At 40.6% G+C, this 19,620-nt stretch overlaps 1 protein-coding gene across 1 annotated transcript in view; it reads left to right on the top strand.

Annotated features, from left to right (window-relative positions):
* Nucleotides 1-14,132, top strand: part of CDC123 (cell division cycle 123) — a 32,279-nt gene extending 18,147 nt beyond the window's left edge. The window contains exons 9-13 of the mRNA XM_027639549.1: nucleotides 1,229-1,351; nucleotides 4,621-4,649; nucleotides 10,026-10,154; nucleotides 11,944-12,081; nucleotides 12,903-14,132. Of these exons, the coding sequence (XP_027495350.1) occupies nucleotides 1,229-1,351; nucleotides 4,621-4,649; nucleotides 10,026-10,154; nucleotides 11,944-12,081; nucleotides 12,903-12,929 (446 nt within the window). The 3' untranslated portion in view covers nucleotides 12,930-14,132. The remainder of the gene's footprint in view (nucleotides 1-1,228; nucleotides 1,352-4,620; nucleotides 4,650-10,025; nucleotides 10,155-11,943; nucleotides 12,082-12,902) is intronic.
* Nucleotides 14,133-19,620: the final 5,488 nt, after the last annotated feature.

Below are 19,620 nucleotides of genomic sequence, written 5' to 3'. Positions count from 1 at the left end.
TTTTTTTTTTAGCTAGCACTCCAGCTGCATTTCTGAAGATAGTTCCAAGATTTTTCATAATGTGTTCCCATGCTCTTAAAATTAATGAGCCTGTCAGTCAAGCTAAGGAGTGATAGTTGCAGTGTAGTGAATGATTTTCCAGTTACACATCTGCCTCCCCTGAGATGCCATCACCTCTTGGTTTTTGTTTTTTAGACTCAACTTCAGCTCTGCAGTGGTATTAAAAAGTCCAAGTTCCACTGACATCATGAACTTTTTGTATGAACTTTTTTAGAAAGAGCACATCTTTGGAGGGAGTCAGCATTGTCTTACAGTAAAACAATCCGTGTTTTGTATATGGTTAAAATAGCAAACTGACATCAGGGATAAATCTTTTTGGGGGGATTCTGGCTTCTTCTGTATGTAACTAGCCTGAGTTACTCATTCTTCAGTGATGGGGCAGTTCTTGGATTTGGCTTTGTGAAGCAGGGTATTGCAATGGCCTATGTTGACACATCCTGTATGAGAACTGTCATTCAAGATGGATGCAAGTGTATAATCCTGCTGATGTCATTTTAAACTATTGTCTTGTAGACAAACAAGTGTCTGAAATTAAGAGCTTGTGATGTAGCTGGGAAGTGTCAGATAGGCAAGAAAACCCTTGAGGGAGTAAATGAGAGCAGCAAGGTACTTGACTGTGTGCCATCTCATTGATTTGGGGATTTAAGGTTTCACCTGTAGTGCCCTATCAAACAAGCATCTGTTATTCCACACCTAAAAAACTGGTTAAATGAGAATCTGTGGCACAATAGGATCTATCATCCTTGCTAATGTGCGAGCTTAGCCTCTACCTCTTTCATTTCATGGTTCCAAATTGTGGTCCCTACCTCTGATGTGCAGAACAAGGTTTTTGACCACAGTAACCAGAGGGAATAAAACTGAAAGGAAAAGACAGGAACTAGAAACTTAAACAGAGGTGAATGTTCCTCTTGGAATTCACTTAAAAATAGTCAAAGAATGTGCATATAAAATGTAGGACAGGGCTGTTCAAGGACAAGATTCCTAATGGAAGTACTTTAAGTACAGGAGAATAAAGCTAAAGAGTAAGTCATTGGTGATGATTGAAACCTGGGAGAACCCCATCTTCTAAAATATGAATGATCACATGCATGTACCTGATAACTGCATTTTTTCAGGTTGGGTTTTTTTATGCCTGGAGCCCTTTATAATCAGCTGAAATAATTGACAGGTATATCCCAGAGGGACTACACCCAATACTACGACCACATCTCCAAGCAACATGAGGACATCTGCAGAGCCATACAGGAGTTCTTCGAGAAACACATACAGTATAAATTCTTGGATGAGGACTGTAAGTATCTTAAGGAGATCTGTGGATATACATCTCTCTTCACAGCTATTGCTTTCCCAAGGCTTGTTCCTGTTTAGCTTGGGAGAGTCTTACAGCTCTTGTGGCTTTAGCATCTGGAGGAGCGAAGGTTTGGAGTGGCTATAAAATTGGCAGCAAAAGAACCCTGAAGGAATAGGCTGGAGCTCTTCAGGAAAACACAGTAAATGAGTGAAAGATCCCTTCAAAAGGCATAATGATTTTTTTTTAAGGCGTTTTGCCCTTATACTTGAAAAATTTTATACCTGAGAAGTAAAGTAGGAGATGCTTGACAAAAAGCATTCAGTAGTAAGAAGAATACTTGTTTATAAAGGTGTTGCTGCTAAATTATTGGTGTATTTCTTGAATAAAGTATTTTGAAGTTTCTTTTCAAGAAGTTTTAATAATTTCTCTGAGAATATTAATGCACACCAGTCTAGGTGCTGAACCTCTTAAATAAAGGCCACAGTATTTGATACACCTAAGCAGCCCAAGTAAATTGTCTTGTTCTTTAAAAGTTAAGTCCTTTGCAAATTCTGCTGGAAATAGTTTCTTGATGGGTGATCAGTAGTGGTGAAAAACATGGGGAAGAAATTTAAATTGGGTCTGGCATGGACCAAACCTCAGTTCAGTAAAATACATAAACATAAGAGTTCTCTGGTAGTTGTGTTGTCTTCTCTAAAGCTTTGAAAATTCAACCTTTAGGTAAGTTTTGAACATGGTTAGTTGTTTTGCTGAGCCACCAGGGCAGCCAAGTAGATCTGTCTTCTCTGACTGTTTGAAAAAGATACCTTCTAGTGCCAGTATTTGTTATATCAGAATTCTGGATAATTTAACTCTGCAGAGTTCCTTTATTTCCATCCAGAGAAGTTCTCAAGGACCACTGCTTGGAGAAGAGTAGCAGTCTGGAAATCAGTACAATAATTTAACAGGTCCATAAACTTGTGTTTTGAAGTAAGATCAGTCATATAGGTCTGACATTTCTGATTACTGTCTTTTAATTTTCCTCTGTGTTCCAATGTAATTTTAGCTGGTATGTAATCAACTGATAGATAAGAATTCAGGGCACTATTTTTGGAAATTGATGCCTAGATTTAGGCTCTGAAATTGCTGCCTGGTGAACTGAAAGGTCTGAAGTGTCATCTTATGTAAAGGATGGCATCTGAGTTACCTTCTGGGAAAAAGAGGTTTCGGGGTGACCTTCTGTGATGAAGGTTTGTTAACCTTTTGTTCTGAGGCACTAAATGCTGGTCCATCTGCAGAGAAATGTCATGCAGAAAATGTTTTCTGGTTTTTTGTGTTGTTTTTTTTTTTTTTACCACCTTTCATTTATCCCCCATCATCTCCCTCGATCTGGTAGCATATGTGTTGCTAACAATAAAATCTGGCTTTGCTTGTTTGTTTGCTTTTAAAAGGAAAGGTATTACAGCTTTTTTTTCCTGACTTCTTGTTTCGTTGGGGATTTTGATGCTGTTTGCTCTGCTTTTTCCAGTTGGTCTGGTACCATCTCCAGATGGAAGAGTTGAGTCAGAGCAGCTGAAACATTGTAGAGTCAGAGCAGTAGGATAACAGATGGGTGAACGTTTTATAAATACTTCTAAATTATGTTAGAACCTTCTAAATACCTTTCATAAGAGCCCAGTAAAACAGTGCTCTGGGGGTACTGGTACTTGCTGTAGAGCTGGGCCTTGGCTTACCCTCTGTTTGAGCAGTTTCTGGTGAAGTTTCACTCCAGTCTCAGTGGCACAGGACAGTCCTGCTCTGAGGTGACCCCTAAGAGGAGGGAAGAGTTGAGGTTTTCTCCTCTGTTCAGTGTTTGTGAGTGTCCTGAGCTAGTCACCAGCGTGCCAGCAGTCTTGCCAGGGATGTGATCCCACTAAAGGCCATTGTTCTCATGGACTGCCATGGTCTTGCTTTAATCTGACAGCCCTCTCTTGATAGAAAAGCTTGCTCACGTTTGCTCATGCAAACGTTTCACCCAAGTGCGATATGACTAATGAGAGGACATGGTACAGGCACCAAGTTCAGTTGCACAGCTGGAGAAGAAGTCCTGGGGTTGCTGTGCTCCTCTTTGCGTTGATGACTGAATTAGCCACTGAGGGCTTCTCTTCCTGAGGAAGCAGAGCACTTAATCCTGGGGTGACATTTTAAATTGACGCAACGGAGCTTGTGCCGGAGCTGTGTGGATATTTAGGCTGGATGGTCAGAACCAGATACGTGCCTGACTTTGGCTTTGTGGAGTTGTGGTTTGCCCTTAGCCCAGCCAACCTCACATGAAATGTCAGATTAAGCCTTACATGGATGGTTGTGATCAATCAACATTCCCTGTTCCTGACGGGCAGCTTCCTGAGACTCAAGTGTTCTGCAGTCATATCCTGAGTTTAGTTTATCCACATGTATTGGGAAATCTCTTAGCTGAAATATTCCCTTCCTTATTCATGAAGGAAATGACAATACAGCATTTGTCTGAGGCTTTTCTAAAGCTTTCATTTTTTTTTTCCTTTTCCTTTTCTTCCTGCTAAACTGGTACAACTTTTGCATGTGGCCATGCCCTGAATGCTTATCTGTGGATTTCCCTGGCTCAATAGAAAGGCAACTCAAGCATTTGTTTAACCACACAGAACAGCAGCTGATAGAAAGCTGCATGTACAGAGGTTCCTGTTTAATTAAGCCACGGGGAGGAAGAGCAGCAGAGCCAGGCAAGGCAGCTTTGTGTCAGTCACCGTGTCAAGGGGGCTGTTTGAAGGAGTCCTTGGTAATCAGTAGGTGTGCTGTGTCTGCTCTGGGTTACATCAAACATGACACCCACCCCTTTGTTCTGCAACCTCTTTGTCTTCTCAGCTGCTGAAGGCCTAATCTCCCTCAAGCAGGAACTTTCTCTTGTTAAATGTTTGTGCAATGTCCAACACAGTGGAGTCTTGATCCATTTCTCCATTCTGCTGCAAATGAAACAGCAGCAATGTCAAAGATAAGCTTCTCTCTGGGCTTAGAGTTTATCAAATGTTCTTCACTGGGGGGAAAAATCAACAGAGGAAACCAGCATTAAATGGAAAAACCCAGCAGCCAATCTCCCAGTGCATTAACAGTGGTTCTGAAATGTTTCAGCTCCCTCTTGGAAATGAACCTAATTCTGGCGTGCAGTTCTTTAGACATATTGACTTTGCAGATTGTGCTGTGTACACAAGTATCTATTCAGATTTAGATGTCTTGAAATATATATTGTTGAAGATTAACACTTTTTTTCTCCTTTTCAGTTGTTTTTGATGTGTACAGGGACAGCAGGGTAAGTGAACAATAGGTTGTATATAATCGTTTATTCTGTGAAAACGCTGAGATGAAGCAAGTAATAGCTTTTTCTTCCTACAAGTGGTTTTGGGGAAAAAAAAAAAGAAACAAATAAACAAAAAAATCCCACCAAAACATAAAACCCAACCAAACAAAAAACCCCCAAATCCCCAAACAAAACCCCAAAACCTATTCGATGTTATTCTTTTCCACAGGTCTTTTTCTATGTTAAGCACCATCTACAGTAAAAGAATAATAGGATTAGGGGTGTAAATATGTCTGTGCCAGTGAATTATTTACCATCTTCCAGATTATTAGTATCTTCCAGAGAAGTTGTCCTAAAGCAAAGAACTTTGGCTTCAGCTGCAATTCTGTCAGTTCTGTGGATCTACTGAAGGCAACTTAGTTTTCATTATGACACAGAGAGTCTTTGCTGCAGTAATTTAGAGTTGAATCAGCTATTTCAGTTGGAAGGGACCTACAACAATCATTGAGTCCAACTGCCCGAACAGTTCAGGGCTGACCAAAAATTAAAGCATGTTATGGACAATGCTCTCAGGCACAGGGTGGGATTCTTGGGGCTCTTCTGTGCAGGGCTGGGAGTTGGACTCAATGATCCTTGTGAGTCCCTTCCAACTCAGGATGTTCTGTGACTCTTTGATTAAGGGCATTGTCCAAATGTCTCTTAAACACAAACAGATTTGGGGCATTTTCTTTTAAGATAGATATTTCCCTGGGCTTTATTTTTTTTTCCCACCATGTGTTATTTTTCCCTGTAGCATCTGAGCTCATCAGAACTTATTAATATTTTTTCAGATTATCCATGTGAGGTTGGAAAATGGTAACTTGTGCTTCATGTATGGAAGCCTAGGATATGAAGGGATAATTGTGAAAAGGGAACATGAATGTGACATATCCAGTTTGTGACAGATGGAAGCCGATTTTTTTCTTTTCCAGCTACTCCAGCTGTGGTTCTGAGATGTGGGCAGATCAGAACCCTGAACATCCAAATAGTGATGGAGTTGGGGAGAAATGTTCCATCTCAGATATTTAAAAGACACAGATGTGGTACTTAGGGATGTGGTTCAGTGGTGACCGCAGTGGTGCTGGGTTAAAGGTTGGAATTTATGATCTTAAAGGTCCTTTCCAACCTTAACAATTCTATGAACTTCATGTGCCAATATCAGAGTTAGTCACCTTGACTTCTCCCAGTGCCAGTGGAGAGAAATACTTGGTCACATGAATTGTGCTTGAAAGGCACACCTGTATTGTTTTAAAAGCAACTACAACCAAAAATGCATTATCTAGCCTTAAATCTGAAAACCCCATTTAGGGAATCGCAACCTGATTTAGGGAATCACATTAGTGTGTGAAAATTAAGAGTTTCACTTAATTTTTTTTCCAATCCTAAACCAGAAATGCAAAAACAATGGCTACAGACTTTTGTTCCCTACATTTCTGAGTCTCACTGTTTAACATGTTTACAGTTATGGGATTGGAGAAAGCCTTTATTTGAGTTGAGTTGGGAGTATTGGTAGTAACTCCTGATTCTGAGTTTGAATGTTGCTAAACTATTTTGGAATTGTTTAATAGTAAATCATGCCCATGGCTTGCAAAACAGAAACTAAACAGGATGGTGCCTCATGTGGAAAACAACTACTGTACTGTTTCTCAGCACAGCTTTTAATGTAGGTACCTAAAACCAGGCAGGGGCTGGGAACAGCCACACTGTAAGGAAAATTACCTGCCCAGGCTCAGCTCCTCAGACGTGAGGATGCTGTCAGGGAAAATGAGGAGCAGCACTTCAGCATTGAACCAGACTCTGCTTTTGGGTTCTCTGCCTCATAGCTGAGGCATGAAAACAGATTATCGAAGTAAAAGATTTCAGCCTGTGGGGTCTCAAATGAGCAGTGTTTCTTCATCTGTCAAGATAAAATATATCTGTTTGTAGACGTCTCTCTCCGTGCCTTTTACCCTCAGGTTTTGTAAACTGCCAGATAGCCCTTTGTGTGTCAGATCCTCCTCCTTTCACACATACTTCTGTGGTTTGCAACTGCATTATTCATCTCTCCCTTTGTGTGTTAGTTACAGGCAGCAAAAGAATATTGAGTGTTTGTGAGCGTGATTAATTTCCAGAGCCCGTGCTCCTCATCATGCTGGTTGCACAGCAACCTCACCTACAGAATGAGAGAAATGTCCACTGTCTGCTTGTTTTAAATACTTTCAGCTCTAAATATTCAGCTTGGAGAAGCAGCTTGTTGTTTGATGTGGTTGTGAGTGAGAGCAGCCTCCTTCCTGTGCTTGCTTCAGTTCCTTGGGAGACTGGATGGAGTTGGATGCCACAGGTCCTGCTCGCTGACATGGAGGGTGGCAGCTCCCAGTAGTTGTGCAAGAGCTGACAAAGCCTGAGAGACAGCTCTGCTGTTGTTCTTTGATGTCTCCCAGGTGTGACCAATGAACCATATTCGAGACAAGTCACTGTGGTAATGCAGGGAGATGCAGTGAGTGGCTCCAGCCCACTGTGGGCTCACAGCTCTGGTGAACATGCAGTCCAGTGCTTGTGTCTCTGCCTTGTGAGTGTTGTCACTGTGCAGGAAGGTGCAGCTGGAGTTAGGGAGATGTAACAGTTCAGTTTGCATTTTATCTGTCTTTAACTTCCTTTAAGCAGTCTGTGTCATAAGCACTTCCTTTCAGCAGCGTGCTGTTTAATGCTCTAGTAAAACAAAGTGTGAAGTGGCATGGTGTGGTAAATCTATTGGTTCCTCCTTTTAGGATGAGAAAAAAATCTTTATGTATTACAAATTGGGGTTTCTTTTTTCACCTCCAGATATGCACAACTTTGTTTTCCTGGCTTGTGCACTTCTCATGGCAAAGATTACTAGAAGCAGGCAGAAGATGGCAGATAAAGAGCTTTACTGCTGTTCTTTAGCTACACAGTACAAGTCATCTGAAACTACATTTAAATCATGACATTGCATGTAAGAGTTGAAAGAGAATTTAATCTTAAGAAAAGACAGTTTGGTTACTGGCCCAGGGTTATACACACTCCTTTTAATGAGCCCTGAAAAGAGATATTTAGTTTGTTTTGCCACTTCTCATCAATTTGCAGCTACCAAAGCTCTGTGCAGATTTAAGATCCTCTCAAGGAAACAGCTGGTGGTGTAGATGGGGCACTGCTGCCTGCAGGGGTGGAGGAGCACTGCTGGGTGCTCACAAAAACCGTGTTGCTTTCAGGAGTCTCAAACCCGATCTTCATTTTTTTTCCAGGGAACATATCTTCTCTAGAGAAATGATCTTGTGTTCCTGTGAAAATGCTATTTGATGTATTTGGGGTGAAGAGGAATCTCTGTGAACTTTTGTAGGGAAGTATTAAGTATTACTGTTTCTGATCCAAGGAAAGATTCTCTGAACCGATGAACGAACTTTGGCAGCCATTGCTTCTGTCTGTGATTAAACTGGTTCGTTAGCTTGTTTGTCCAGTGTGATAGAGTGAATCTAAAATCCCAGATTAGTCCTCGTGCTGCCTTGGAGCTAATAAGACATCCCCATTAGCAAAAGTAAAGCATGACTTGTAATGAGAATTTGTGATGGCCTTTTGAGGAGGACCAGAGATGGGAAATGACAGCAGATGTTTGCCCTGCTGGCTCTGCACTGATGGTGTCAGTATTAGTGCAGAGGTGTTGCAACTCAGCCATGCAGACTTGGGCTTCTTCACCCTTCCAAAACAAGTAAGAAACCACTCAGGACTGACCCCCCTCATTTCACAGTTTCTTTTGTAGCTGTCTGGTTTCAGCACTGCTGGTGCCGTGGTTTGGCCTCTTAAAATTTGCCCTGGGGGAGCTGTACCCCGTGGGCCTGTCCTGAGAGAGAGACCTGTGAAACCCTGTGTGCAACTACCCACCCACTGATCGGGTGCTGGCTCAGCTCCAGTTTGCAGATAATATCACTGGTTTCACCTGTGCTGGGACTCCCTGTACCTGCACGAGGAACTGGCTGTGGATGGTAACAGAGCAGCCAGAGCCCTTCTGTTCTCTATCTGATGGGTTTGTGTGCATTTCCTCTTCCACAGTGTATTAGTGCCTGTGGGATAGCTTAGGTGTGTGGGTGGGAGAGGCAGTCTCCATGTTACTCTGTGCTGAAGGCTGCAAAAGCATCTCTGTGAGTTAGAAACCAGATGGCTGTAGTGTAAGTCATTGAAGATATTTGCTGTTTGAATCAAGATGGGGAAGATCTTTTAAAGAAAGAAGAACCTTCAGTAATGAGGGAAAGAAGAGAAAGCAAAATGAATGGCTAGTAGCTACACAGTTTTCAGGTTTGTTTTCCAGTTCCAGTTAATAAACACAATAAAACTCTTCAGTCCTGCTTATATGTCTGCAACCTCTTCCTTCCATATTTGATAGAACTGATTTCTTCCAGATGTAGTACTTGTTTTGCAAATTCTTACTAGCAACTGTAGTCAAATTTCATTATAATTTATTACAATATTTTGTTTTGTTAGAATAGTTGACACTTCCTTGGGTAAGGAAAGATGGTCCTGTGCTGGGGGTTGTTTCTTGAGGTGACTTAGGGAACCCAGTTTCTTCCTCCCACACACGTCTCTGTTACCTTTAATATGTCAGTCTCTGCTTTCATTTTTCAGTTGTGTAGCAGGAGTGCTGTTGTGCACACTACACAACTGTTTGGAACACAAAAAGATTAAAGTTCAGGCGCAAGAAACTGGTCTGGACTACTAGTAATGGCTGTGTTAAAAATACCTATAAGTTATTCTGTATTGATCTGTGTTTGTAGAGCATCTTTGTGCTTCCATGAGCTCCATTAGCCTTTTTTAGACCCTGCTCTGTGTTTTTGGAGTCCCTTCGGAGACCAAGAACAGCAATTCTTGTGGAAAACTTAGTTTAGAGTAGGGCTGAGGTGGCTTTTGATGGAAAGGAAAATCCTTGTTTAGGTGGTTTAGGTTTATTTGTTTGGTTGTGTTTTGGGTTTTTTTGTTTGTTTTTGTTGATGTCCTCCTTTATTCCTTGTTCATGCTGTCTGGGGATCTTGGAGGACTATGGAGATTAGACAGAACTTCTGTTGAACCTGGCATAGAACTAAATGCAGTTTATTTGAGCTCTATTTGATATTTTGTTTTTTTAAAAAAATACTTAAATTAGTAAATCATAGCTTGCTGTGATTTAAAACTGTATAATGTAAAGGGTGTTAGACTGTTTAAAGTGCTTAAAATCAGGTAGTTTGTCTTGATATCTTTTTATCTAAAGACTAAGCATACTGTAATGATACAAGTGTATGTGTATTCTGATTTTTTTTTTTTTTAGTTCTTTTGTTTTGTTTTAATTCTGTGATTTGTTTTAACTCTTCTGTGGTTCCTTTGCAGGGTAAGATTTGGTTAATAGATTTTAACCCATTTGGTGAAGTAACAGACTCCCTGCTCTTTACATGGGAAGAACTGACCTCTGGGAAAAACCTGAAAGGAGACCAGAGTGAAGGGGAAGCAACAGAACAGGTGAGGGAGGCTCAATAATGTCCAACAGCAGTTATGGCCTTTTTTTTTTCCGTCTTTTGCTCTTATAATCAAATTGTGATACAAACCGCATTTTGAAGTAAGTGAAGGTCCTTAACTCATGACACCTAAACTCTTTGTAAAGCAGAATCTTCCTTATTAGCCAGTAGTTATATCCCCACAAGTATCACCTGCTAGTTTCAGATGCCTGCAAGGGAATTTTTAGTTCAAACAGTACAAGCCCATATCACAGCTTTGACCCTTTTGCAAAGAAGACACCCTGAAACTTCCTTTTATGCAGTTCTGATGCTCTCCTTTCGATTTTTTCTTAAAATGTGTTACTTTTCTATATGATCCCTCAAATTTCTGTTTTGTTCCTGATGTCTTATCATACAGTTTCCCACATCTCCAGCTTCATGCCTGGGGGGAGGGAGTCAAAAAGAAGCTTAACTTCTGTCTCCCCCTCATCTCGAATACCCTCAGGGAAGCCCCGTCCTCTGGTTGAACACCCTGGACTTGCAGAGCAGGGCTTTTCCATCTCTCTTCCAAGCAGCCTTGCCTCCATAAAAACAAGATAACTTCCTGTTAATACAGAGAGGGAGGAATAGTCTTCATTTTTTGTATTCCAGGGTTTTTTTTCCTCATGCTTGAGACAGAGTCCTCACATCTTAACAACTGCTTTGACAACCAGATGGGAGATGGAAAGTAGTGTGTTAGTAGATCTTGGGAAACACTTGGTCATTTTTGAGGAGAGATATCTAAGTCAGTGTGGGCTTTTATTTTCTAGCTGTTGAGCTGCATTAGAGGGAACTGAAATGACATTTATTGGAGCTGATTTTAGCATTTGAGCTTTGCTTTAGTCCTGTGGCCATTTCCATAACACACTGACAGGGAACACCACTCCTCAGGCTGTCATTCAGGCCAGTTTCTCTGTCTCACACTGTGGCTGTTACTGTATGAAAACCCATTCCATGAATCTTCCTGCTAAAAGCTGTGTCTCCTTTGTTAAAACACACTCCCAATTCTTGAGCTGTCTGTGAGACACCGAAATTTTTGTTTTGGGATTTCTTTTTCTCCGTGCCAGAAGCTTTACACAGCTTTCTGTAGTGCAAGCCTGTATGAAAAGCAGAATAACTTGTCTTCATGTTTCAGCTTATATCCAATCACAGAATCTGGTGTGAAGTTACTGATTTTCTCTCTTTAAAATGAAGCTCCTTTTTGCTGTACAGTGGGCAATTAAATTGCATGTCAATGTGTTGAGCTGAAAATTATATAATTACCCAAAACCTGTTGCTACAGTTGAGCTTTTAGAGATATTTTTGGCTCTTTTATAGAGATAGTTTTTCCTTCAGTAAGTAAATTGGTTGGAAAGTTTAGATTATAATTTCAGTAAGGTTATAGTTGCAAATGTGTTTAAACAAGGAAACTGTGAAGACAAGTTTGGGGATTCTTTCAAAAAGATTTTTCTCTATCCAGATACTTATGTAGCTACTATTGCCCAAAGTTGCTTATAGCTCCACTATTACAGCACTGTTCTAAGCACAGCATATTAAATACATTAATAATTGATACATTGTAGGAACTTTACAGCGAGGGAATGAAAGCCGTTAATTTGACTGTTTAACGTGTTTGACATTTTAAATTGCTCTGGAGTGGGCAGAGGTTTTAAGAAGAAAACTACAATTTTTAGAAAGCACAAGTTTAGTTGAATGAATGCCAAATAAAGTCATTGGCAACGTGACTCAGGCAGTCTGACGGAGGAGTTCAAAACATTTTGGTGTCTTTCCCAAAGGATTCTCCAGTTTTCCGCTGCACGAACAGTAAAGTCACCGTCCAGCCCAGTCCGTACCTGAGCTACCGACTGCCAAAGGATTTCCTGGACCTCTCTACAGGAGAGGATGTTCACAAACTCATCGACTTCCTTAAGCTGGTAAGAAGTGGCAGGAAAAATTCCTGACCTGCCATCCTTGTCAAATGGAAACATCAAAGTCCCTGGAACTGTGCTTTTGTAATTAACACGGATTATGTAATGATGGAAAAAGTAATGTATGAAGCCATCACACAATGTATTGTTGGGCTAATTGTTTTTGAAGTGATGGAGAGCAAGCTTTCATACTGATCTCACTTCAGTTAATTGATTTTATCTTTATGGGAAGGAATGAATGTAGTTTGACACATCTTACTGAAGATGTTTTCTTTCTAATTTTTTAGAAAGATGTTTTCTAATTTAAATGTAAATACAACTGTAATACAAATAGAAACGTACTTTTTGAATGCCTGGAGCTAATGCTTTTGAGGACCCCTTCAAAAGTTAGAAGGTAAGTATATTAGGAAAAGTCCCTAAGCAGTTATTCCTTTTTCAATACACTTTCTTTATTCTTTTGATGAACAGTGATGTGAAAACATGAATCTTTGTAAGGTAGGGAAGGAAGGGCAAGTTATCTGCATCTTGATCACTGGCTCTTGCCACCACTGTCATGTTTTCTGGTTCTTGTATATTCAATTAGTTAATGCACAGGGCAAATCTTGTTCTTTACTGGAAATAAAATCTTGTAGTTTGGGATGAGGGAGAGGCCTGATATTGCTCTGTTCCATTTTCTGGAAACATTATCTCTCGGCATTCAAAAAATGGCTTAGAAACGCAGTCACTGTCTAATCCATTGTATCTGAAAACACTTGTGATGATTTATTAGTGCTCTTGTTTCAGATAACTGTGTCCTAACATTTTGAACTCTCCTGTTCTGTTGGCAGAAGAGAAATCAGCAAGATGATGACTGAGGTACCCAGAAGCATTACACTGAATTACAAGCAAGAAATGCAGCTAAAGCTATATTTAGCATAACTATTAAACTATTGATTTAAAGAAAACATGCTTTTTATAGTCAATGAAAGAACTGGAGAGCTGTTCATCCTCTGTGTCTCTTGGTTTATATAAAAGTGTAGAAAAGCTTTTTCAGGGAAACATGAAAGGTCAGGGTGAGTTCTTGCTGGATTCCAGGTGCAAGCAACAGTCTGAGTGCAATGAACAACTGCTTTCCCATCTCCTATTGTGAAGACTGATGCCACTGAGCTCTGCCTTTGGACTCTTCACTGATAAATATGGCAACATGTAATGCTTGTGCAGTTAAAACATCGAGCATCCTCTGAGTTTAGGCACAGTCTTGCTGAAAATATAGTCACAAAGAAAAAGGAATGTACATTTTTACCTGTAGTAACCTTTTAAAATTGTAAATTGATTTTCATTTGGGAGCACTTCTTGTCCTTTATGTAAAAAAAGAAATAAATAAAAAAGTGGAGAAGGGATTTTTTCTTTGAGGACTGATACTTCATTTCAGAGAACAGGTGTAGCTACAGCGGACTACTTAAGGTTTGAAAATTTTGCATATCAGGACTTGGAAATTCTGAATGCATTTCAAGTAAAGTAGTGTCATCACAGTCACTAAAGCGATGAAATTTGTTAAACTTCACAAAATTTTTTTTTATTTGCTTAGAAAAACTTTCCTGAAACCTATTTTTGTAACAGGATTACATAGTAGACATCATCTGTGACAGTCTACATGGTTAAACATAACATCAGCCTGTAATTTTATATTGAGACTCAGTCTTATTTCTTTTGTATCACATCTCTGAGTTTCCTAAGAACATGATTACTCTTTCAGCTCTTAAAATGCTGTATTCATTTGGTGGCAGTTTGTGTTTTGTGCCTAAGTGGAAGCCTGGCTAAATTTGGGGAAACAGGAGCTCTTGTTACCAGCTGCTGTGATTTGGGAGGTGGGGGAGGGGAACAGGTTCAGATGAAGAACCAGTTGACTTTTGGATACAGGTGTTTGCATGGCATCAGTCATTTCTTAACAGTGTGCAGAGTTCCCATTGAAAAAAAAAAAGGACATTTGGAGATGCTCAGAGCCCCTAGAAACTGGTTCTTGTTTCACACCAGTCATGTGATACTCTCTGTATATATAAAGCAGTTCATGTTTCTTTGCCTTGCTTTTGCTGTCAGTTTGGAATGGTGCTTGGTTACAATCTCTTCTTGGATGTTAAATCTGAGCTTAGATGTTAAATTATTACTTAGTGTCTTTATTTCACTTCACTTTTGAATGAAAAATTACTCTAGTTGAAGATTATGCAGTTTAAGAATCCCATTCTATGAAACACATCAGTGGAACATCACAGACTAAAGCTCCTGGAGTCAGTACAGGACATGCTCTGCCTTTGAAGCACTGGAACCTGCTTCTCAAGAGCTTTTTGTAAACAAATTACATGACCATTAACTCAGGGCTGGGCTATATCTAATCCTGCCATATTGTAGGACTTTGGATGAGTGTTTCTCACCTTTGTCAGAGGGATTATTTGAGTATAAATGTCTCTAAATCAGGTAGGAACTTCAAAGTGTAAAAAAATCAACAGAGCTTTCCTTTTTCTTTTAAAGTTTCTAGCCATAACTTAAACTGATGTGATGATCTAACCACTCTTCCTTTATACTGATGATGCCCTGAAACTTCCAATGGATTCATAAATGCTTCTGAACTACAGATTATTGTCTTTAAAAATAGAGAGTCTTTGTTTAAAGCTGTAAGATAGTTTCCTGAATCTTTCATGTAGGCTCAACAAATTAATTTACCATTATCTCAGCTTTCTTTGATGGATATTCACCAGAACATACACAGTGATGGGACCAGTTTGCTGGGACCCTCTGCACTCTGGAGTGTCCCTTTAGGTGAGTAGGCTGGAGTTTTTCTCCCCTGTGATACGCTGACAGATGCCAAATCTGAATTCATGGGCTGCTCAGCCAAACTACCAAACACTGATACCAGACTTTATTTTGGAGTTGCAGGAACTTCTCCCACTTCCTCTGGGTTTAATCTCAATAAAGAGCCTTAAAAGTTGGCAGAGCAAAAACACTAGTCCCATGTTCAGGTCCTGGTATAGAAACAGTCCCCACTATAAAAATCTGTCCTACATAATGAAGTCCCCCAAAATACCATATCCTTACAGCTTAAATACTTACTTTAGACTTACTTTTCTTCCTTCCTCAACTTCAGGTAACCAGATAGTGATTTTGTTTGTCTGCTAGATTAAAGAATACTCTTCTAAAAGAATTCTGATCCCATGTGACCTTTTGATCTGCAAGGCTGATGAATGAACATACTCCTTTTGGGGAGGCAAGGAAACTCATGTTGATAGACTAAAAATGCTTCAGATCAGTTTTACACTGAATGGTGTATGACACTGTTCTAATTCAGGTCATCATAAAAGGAGTTTCTAGCTCTAGCCATCATACAGAAATTTAAAAGTACAGAATTCCACTTGTTCAGGTCCTTGTTCACATGATTCAACTGTATGATCACCATTTGCTGAGCAAGGGCCAACTATAGACTATATATTCTTAATTATATGCTTAAAACACTATATAAAGACCCTTGCAATCTCATCTAGATGACAAACATGAACAGTTTTAGAGGGAGGTAACGTGCAGTTATTTTATACAGATCCTGTGCTTGCCAAACCCTTCACAAGTCTGGCTGTGTCTCATGGCTTGAGCAGGGAGATTCAGTTCTTGGACTGCAGCTCTGCCAGGAGTGCCAAGGAAAATCCTGATTGTTCCACAGCCAACACTTGCAATATTTAATCTCCCAGATGGATAGTGGGGGTCAGAATTCCAGTAACCCCATAAGTAGAATTTGTTAACCAGTACTGGCTTAGTTCATGATTTGGAATAACACTCCTGTATTTTGGGGCTGCAGACTGTGCATTCTGTTTGTACTCCTTTGACTCTTCTTTCTCCAGTGTTGCCCACATCCTTCCTTGCCCACCAGTCTCTTATTTGGGTAAATGTTAAGGTAAGAATTGGCAGTAGCAGCAGCATGGATACTACTGATCTGAATTTTAAAATCTCCCTCTGTCCACTTTTCTCTCACTCTTACAAAGACATGTTTTTGAGTGGTGCTCTATAATATCTAAAAAAAAACCCAACCCAAACCCTAAGAGTAGGAAAATACTAGCCAGCTCTGATCTCAGTAAAATCAATAGCGCTTGTTGGGGTCTGGTCACAGGGTAAAAATCCACATAACTGCATCTGACACCCTTAGGTAGGAATTAATTTCATGTATCTCATTGTCATGCACTCCCCTGTTGCTCATGTCCAGGATGTGGAAAAAAAGGTACCCTGTGAGATGCAGTTCAAGTGCCCATTTGAGCAACAGAGACCATTAGACAACTGTCATGGTTTCAGGCTTTCAGGTGAAGGGACTCCAAAATAGATCAGTGGTGGTGTGGAGATGGGTAATAGCAAGGCACAAACCTGTGTAAAAATACTTCTGGTACCTCTGTGCATGAGTGAGTTCAGGTTTCACAAACTGGTGGACAACAAGGTGTTTGTCAGTGAGTATAAACAGGCAAATCAGCTTGGTAACTGGTGAGTGATTTCAACTTTCAAGGTCAAGAGTATCAGTTCCAGTTGTGTTTGGACATGAAGTCTATCAGTTCCAGAAGTAATATTGAACTAAAATACGTATTTTTGGCCAAGAGAAGATGGGCCTTAAAGTGTAATACAGAAACAGACCATAGTGCTTTTGATTCATTAGGGATATTTGTTAACACTGATGTTTTAGAGGCTTAATAAACCTATCTTAGCAAAAGCTTCTCTGGATGTTAAATTAACAGTGTTTTATTTCTATTTGAATTTGATGACCTCTGTAAAGAGAAAGTCTCCAACTTGGGGTCATCCTGAAATTATATAGGGTTAAAATAAGACTTGTTGCCATAACTGGGGTGTTTTGTGCAAACCTGAAGCTTTTCAAAGACACAGAACCCTTAAGCAGTTATGTGTGATTACGGATTTTTATAGTAAAAAGGACTTTGGCTCTGCAGTAAGTCTGGTTTTGGGGGTTTTGGTTCTATTTTTTGGAGGAAGGGGAGGAGGGAAGTTGAGGGGAGAGATTTCCCACTGTATTTGTCTGTGTGAACTATTGCAGCAATGTACTATCTGGGTGCCAATAGCATTTTATAACTGTTCTAAGGTCCTCTTAATAGCTGACCAGGCTTCTTCCAAGGATGTGTTTTGGCAGCTTGTAGGGAAAGTTTGCTTGGCTGGTCGATCAGAAATGCTGACTGCTCAGAACCTTTCTCCAGGGAAGCAAGCTAGTTACAAATGAACTTTCAGGAGAGATTTGTGACTCCTAAACAGCATTACTGGCCAAGGGAAAGAGAATAATCAATACTTGTTATTTCTAGTCTTTAGGGCTTAAATGCAGCTGGTGGAAGGGCTTGAAATTTTGGGTTCTGTCTTAGCTTCTGCTGTGAAACTCTGTGTCCTGACAGACTGTTGCACTTCATTGATGTAAATGAATTATTCATTGGAGCTGGGACTGTAAGATCCAGGAGAGAGAATGAGGCACCATGGGAAGCTAACACGTCTGTACACCAGTATGAGGAGTACACAGGAGGAACTCTTTGTCAATATATGTCAAAAATGATTGCTGGGCATTGCAGAGACTTCAGGAGATAAAGTGCAGCACTGGAACAGAGACTTTTCGCTCAAGAAAGGCTGGAGGCTCGATGCTGAACATCAGCAGAGTCTGTAGTACCAAAGCTTGGGTAACATGGAATCACAGAATGGTTTGGGCTGGAATGGACTGTTAAAAGTCATCTAGTCCTCAAACAATTCCAGGAATGGGGCATTCACGGCTTCTCTGGGTACCCTCTTCCTATGTCTCACCGAATTCATCACGAAAAATTTCTTGCTTTATGTTTAAACTGACTCTCTTTCAGTTTAAAGCTGCTGCCCCTTGTCCTTTCTCTACAGGCCCTGTAAAATTCACGATTTGTGTTTCCTATAAGCCCCTTTTAAGTATTGAAAGGCTGCACTATGATCTCCCCAGAGTTTTCCTCAGCTTTCCCCACCTTTCTCAGCCTTTCCTCACTAGAGAGGTGTTCCAGCCTTAGGATGATTTTTGTGGCCTCCTCTGGACTTGCTCCGACAGGTCTGTGTCCTTCCTGTGCTGAGGACCCCAGAGCTGGAAACAGCACTCCAGGTGTGGTCTCATGAGAGCAGAGGGGCAGAACCCCCTCCCTCGACCTGCTGTCCATGGTTTTTGTGATGCAGCCCAGGACGCAGTTGGCTTTCTGGGATGTGAGCACACACATTGCCAGCTTGTGCCCAATTTTTCATCCACCAGTATTCCCAAACAATGAAGTCTGGTGGAAACGAGAGTGATATTCACTACTTGGGTATCTGTTGGGAAAGTTCCTAACATGGAAAGACTTGAAAAGACAAAGAGTTAATAGATTATTTTTTTTTCCAGAGGACAGTTCGTAATTCAGAACGTACAGAGTGTTATTCTGGAGTTGGCTGTTCTGGGTTACAGTCAGGCTTATTTGATGTGGTTAAAACTTGTAAATTCAGAGGTAATTTGGGTAAAAAGTGCCTGTGGAGTTGGCATTTGGTGCTCTGGAGAAGGCAGGGAGATGAAAGAAGCAGAATAAGGACCTCAAAAGGCAGTTTTGGTAAGTGGGGGGGTTGATGCCAGGGTCCATTTGGGAGAGGATAGGTGGGATAACTCAAGGAAGGTGCTTTTTTAATGGCAGATCTCCTAATGTGAGGGGGAAATGGCAAAGCAAGGGCTTCTAAGGCTCAGTCAAAATGAAAACTGCAGAAGTCTGAAGGAAAGGCACATGATTAAGTGTGAAAAGATGAGGGAATGGAGAAAAAACGACAGATGATTCAGAGAAAACTGATGCAGTTAATGTTTTCTTTGCCTCACTGTATCCTTTATCCTTTTTACAAGAAAGAGAAGGAAATGAGCTAAAGTAACACAACTTAGTAGAAAAATTGCACTTGGAATGGCTATTGGTATGTAGCCAGAGAGGGCATCGTGAGACCACTATGCACTTTATTGCAGGGTCTGTGTTTTTCTGTGACTTCATTAATGACTGGAGCAGTGAAATAAACAGCCTGTATAAAACCCTGCGGTTGGCAGTGACTTGAGAACACACTCAGGCACTTCGGAGGGCTGTATCAGAATTCGAAATGGCCATAATCCACAGGAAAAATGGCCTGAAATAACGAGGAGAAATTTGATAAAGGCAAGTGCAAAGAGCTGTAGTTAGGAGGAGAAATCAGACATTCGAGTACGAAATGGGTGAGAGCTGGCAGAGCAGCAGGACAGTGGGAGTGGATAAGTTACAGTAGAGACCATTAAATGCAAGGCGATAATAAGCTGCTGGGGGAGGATAAAGGCAGGTGTCATTCTGGGCTAGCAGGAGAGAGGGATGGAAGAAATGAGAGATTATTTTGTTTGATGAGAGGATGGTGTGCTGCCATGTGTCACTTTAGGCACAATGTTGCAAGAAATACCTCGGTCATTGGAGAGCGGCCAAAGACTGAATAAAGAACTACAGGATACTTCAAGTTAGAAGGGATCCATAAGGATCACTGTGTCCAGCTCTCTGCTCCTCACAGGACTACCTA

This window comes from Corapipo altera, unplaced genomic scaffold, assembly GCF_003945725.1.
Source record: "Corapipo altera isolate COAL_440 unplaced genomic scaffold, ASM394572v1 1b, whole genome shotgun sequence".
NCBI classification, from domain to species: Eukaryota; Metazoa; Chordata; class Aves; order Passeriformes; family Pipridae; genus Corapipo; species Corapipo altera.
The sequence above is the reverse complement of the archived record's forward strand: the minus strand, read 5'-3'. Positions and strand labels throughout refer to the sequence as shown.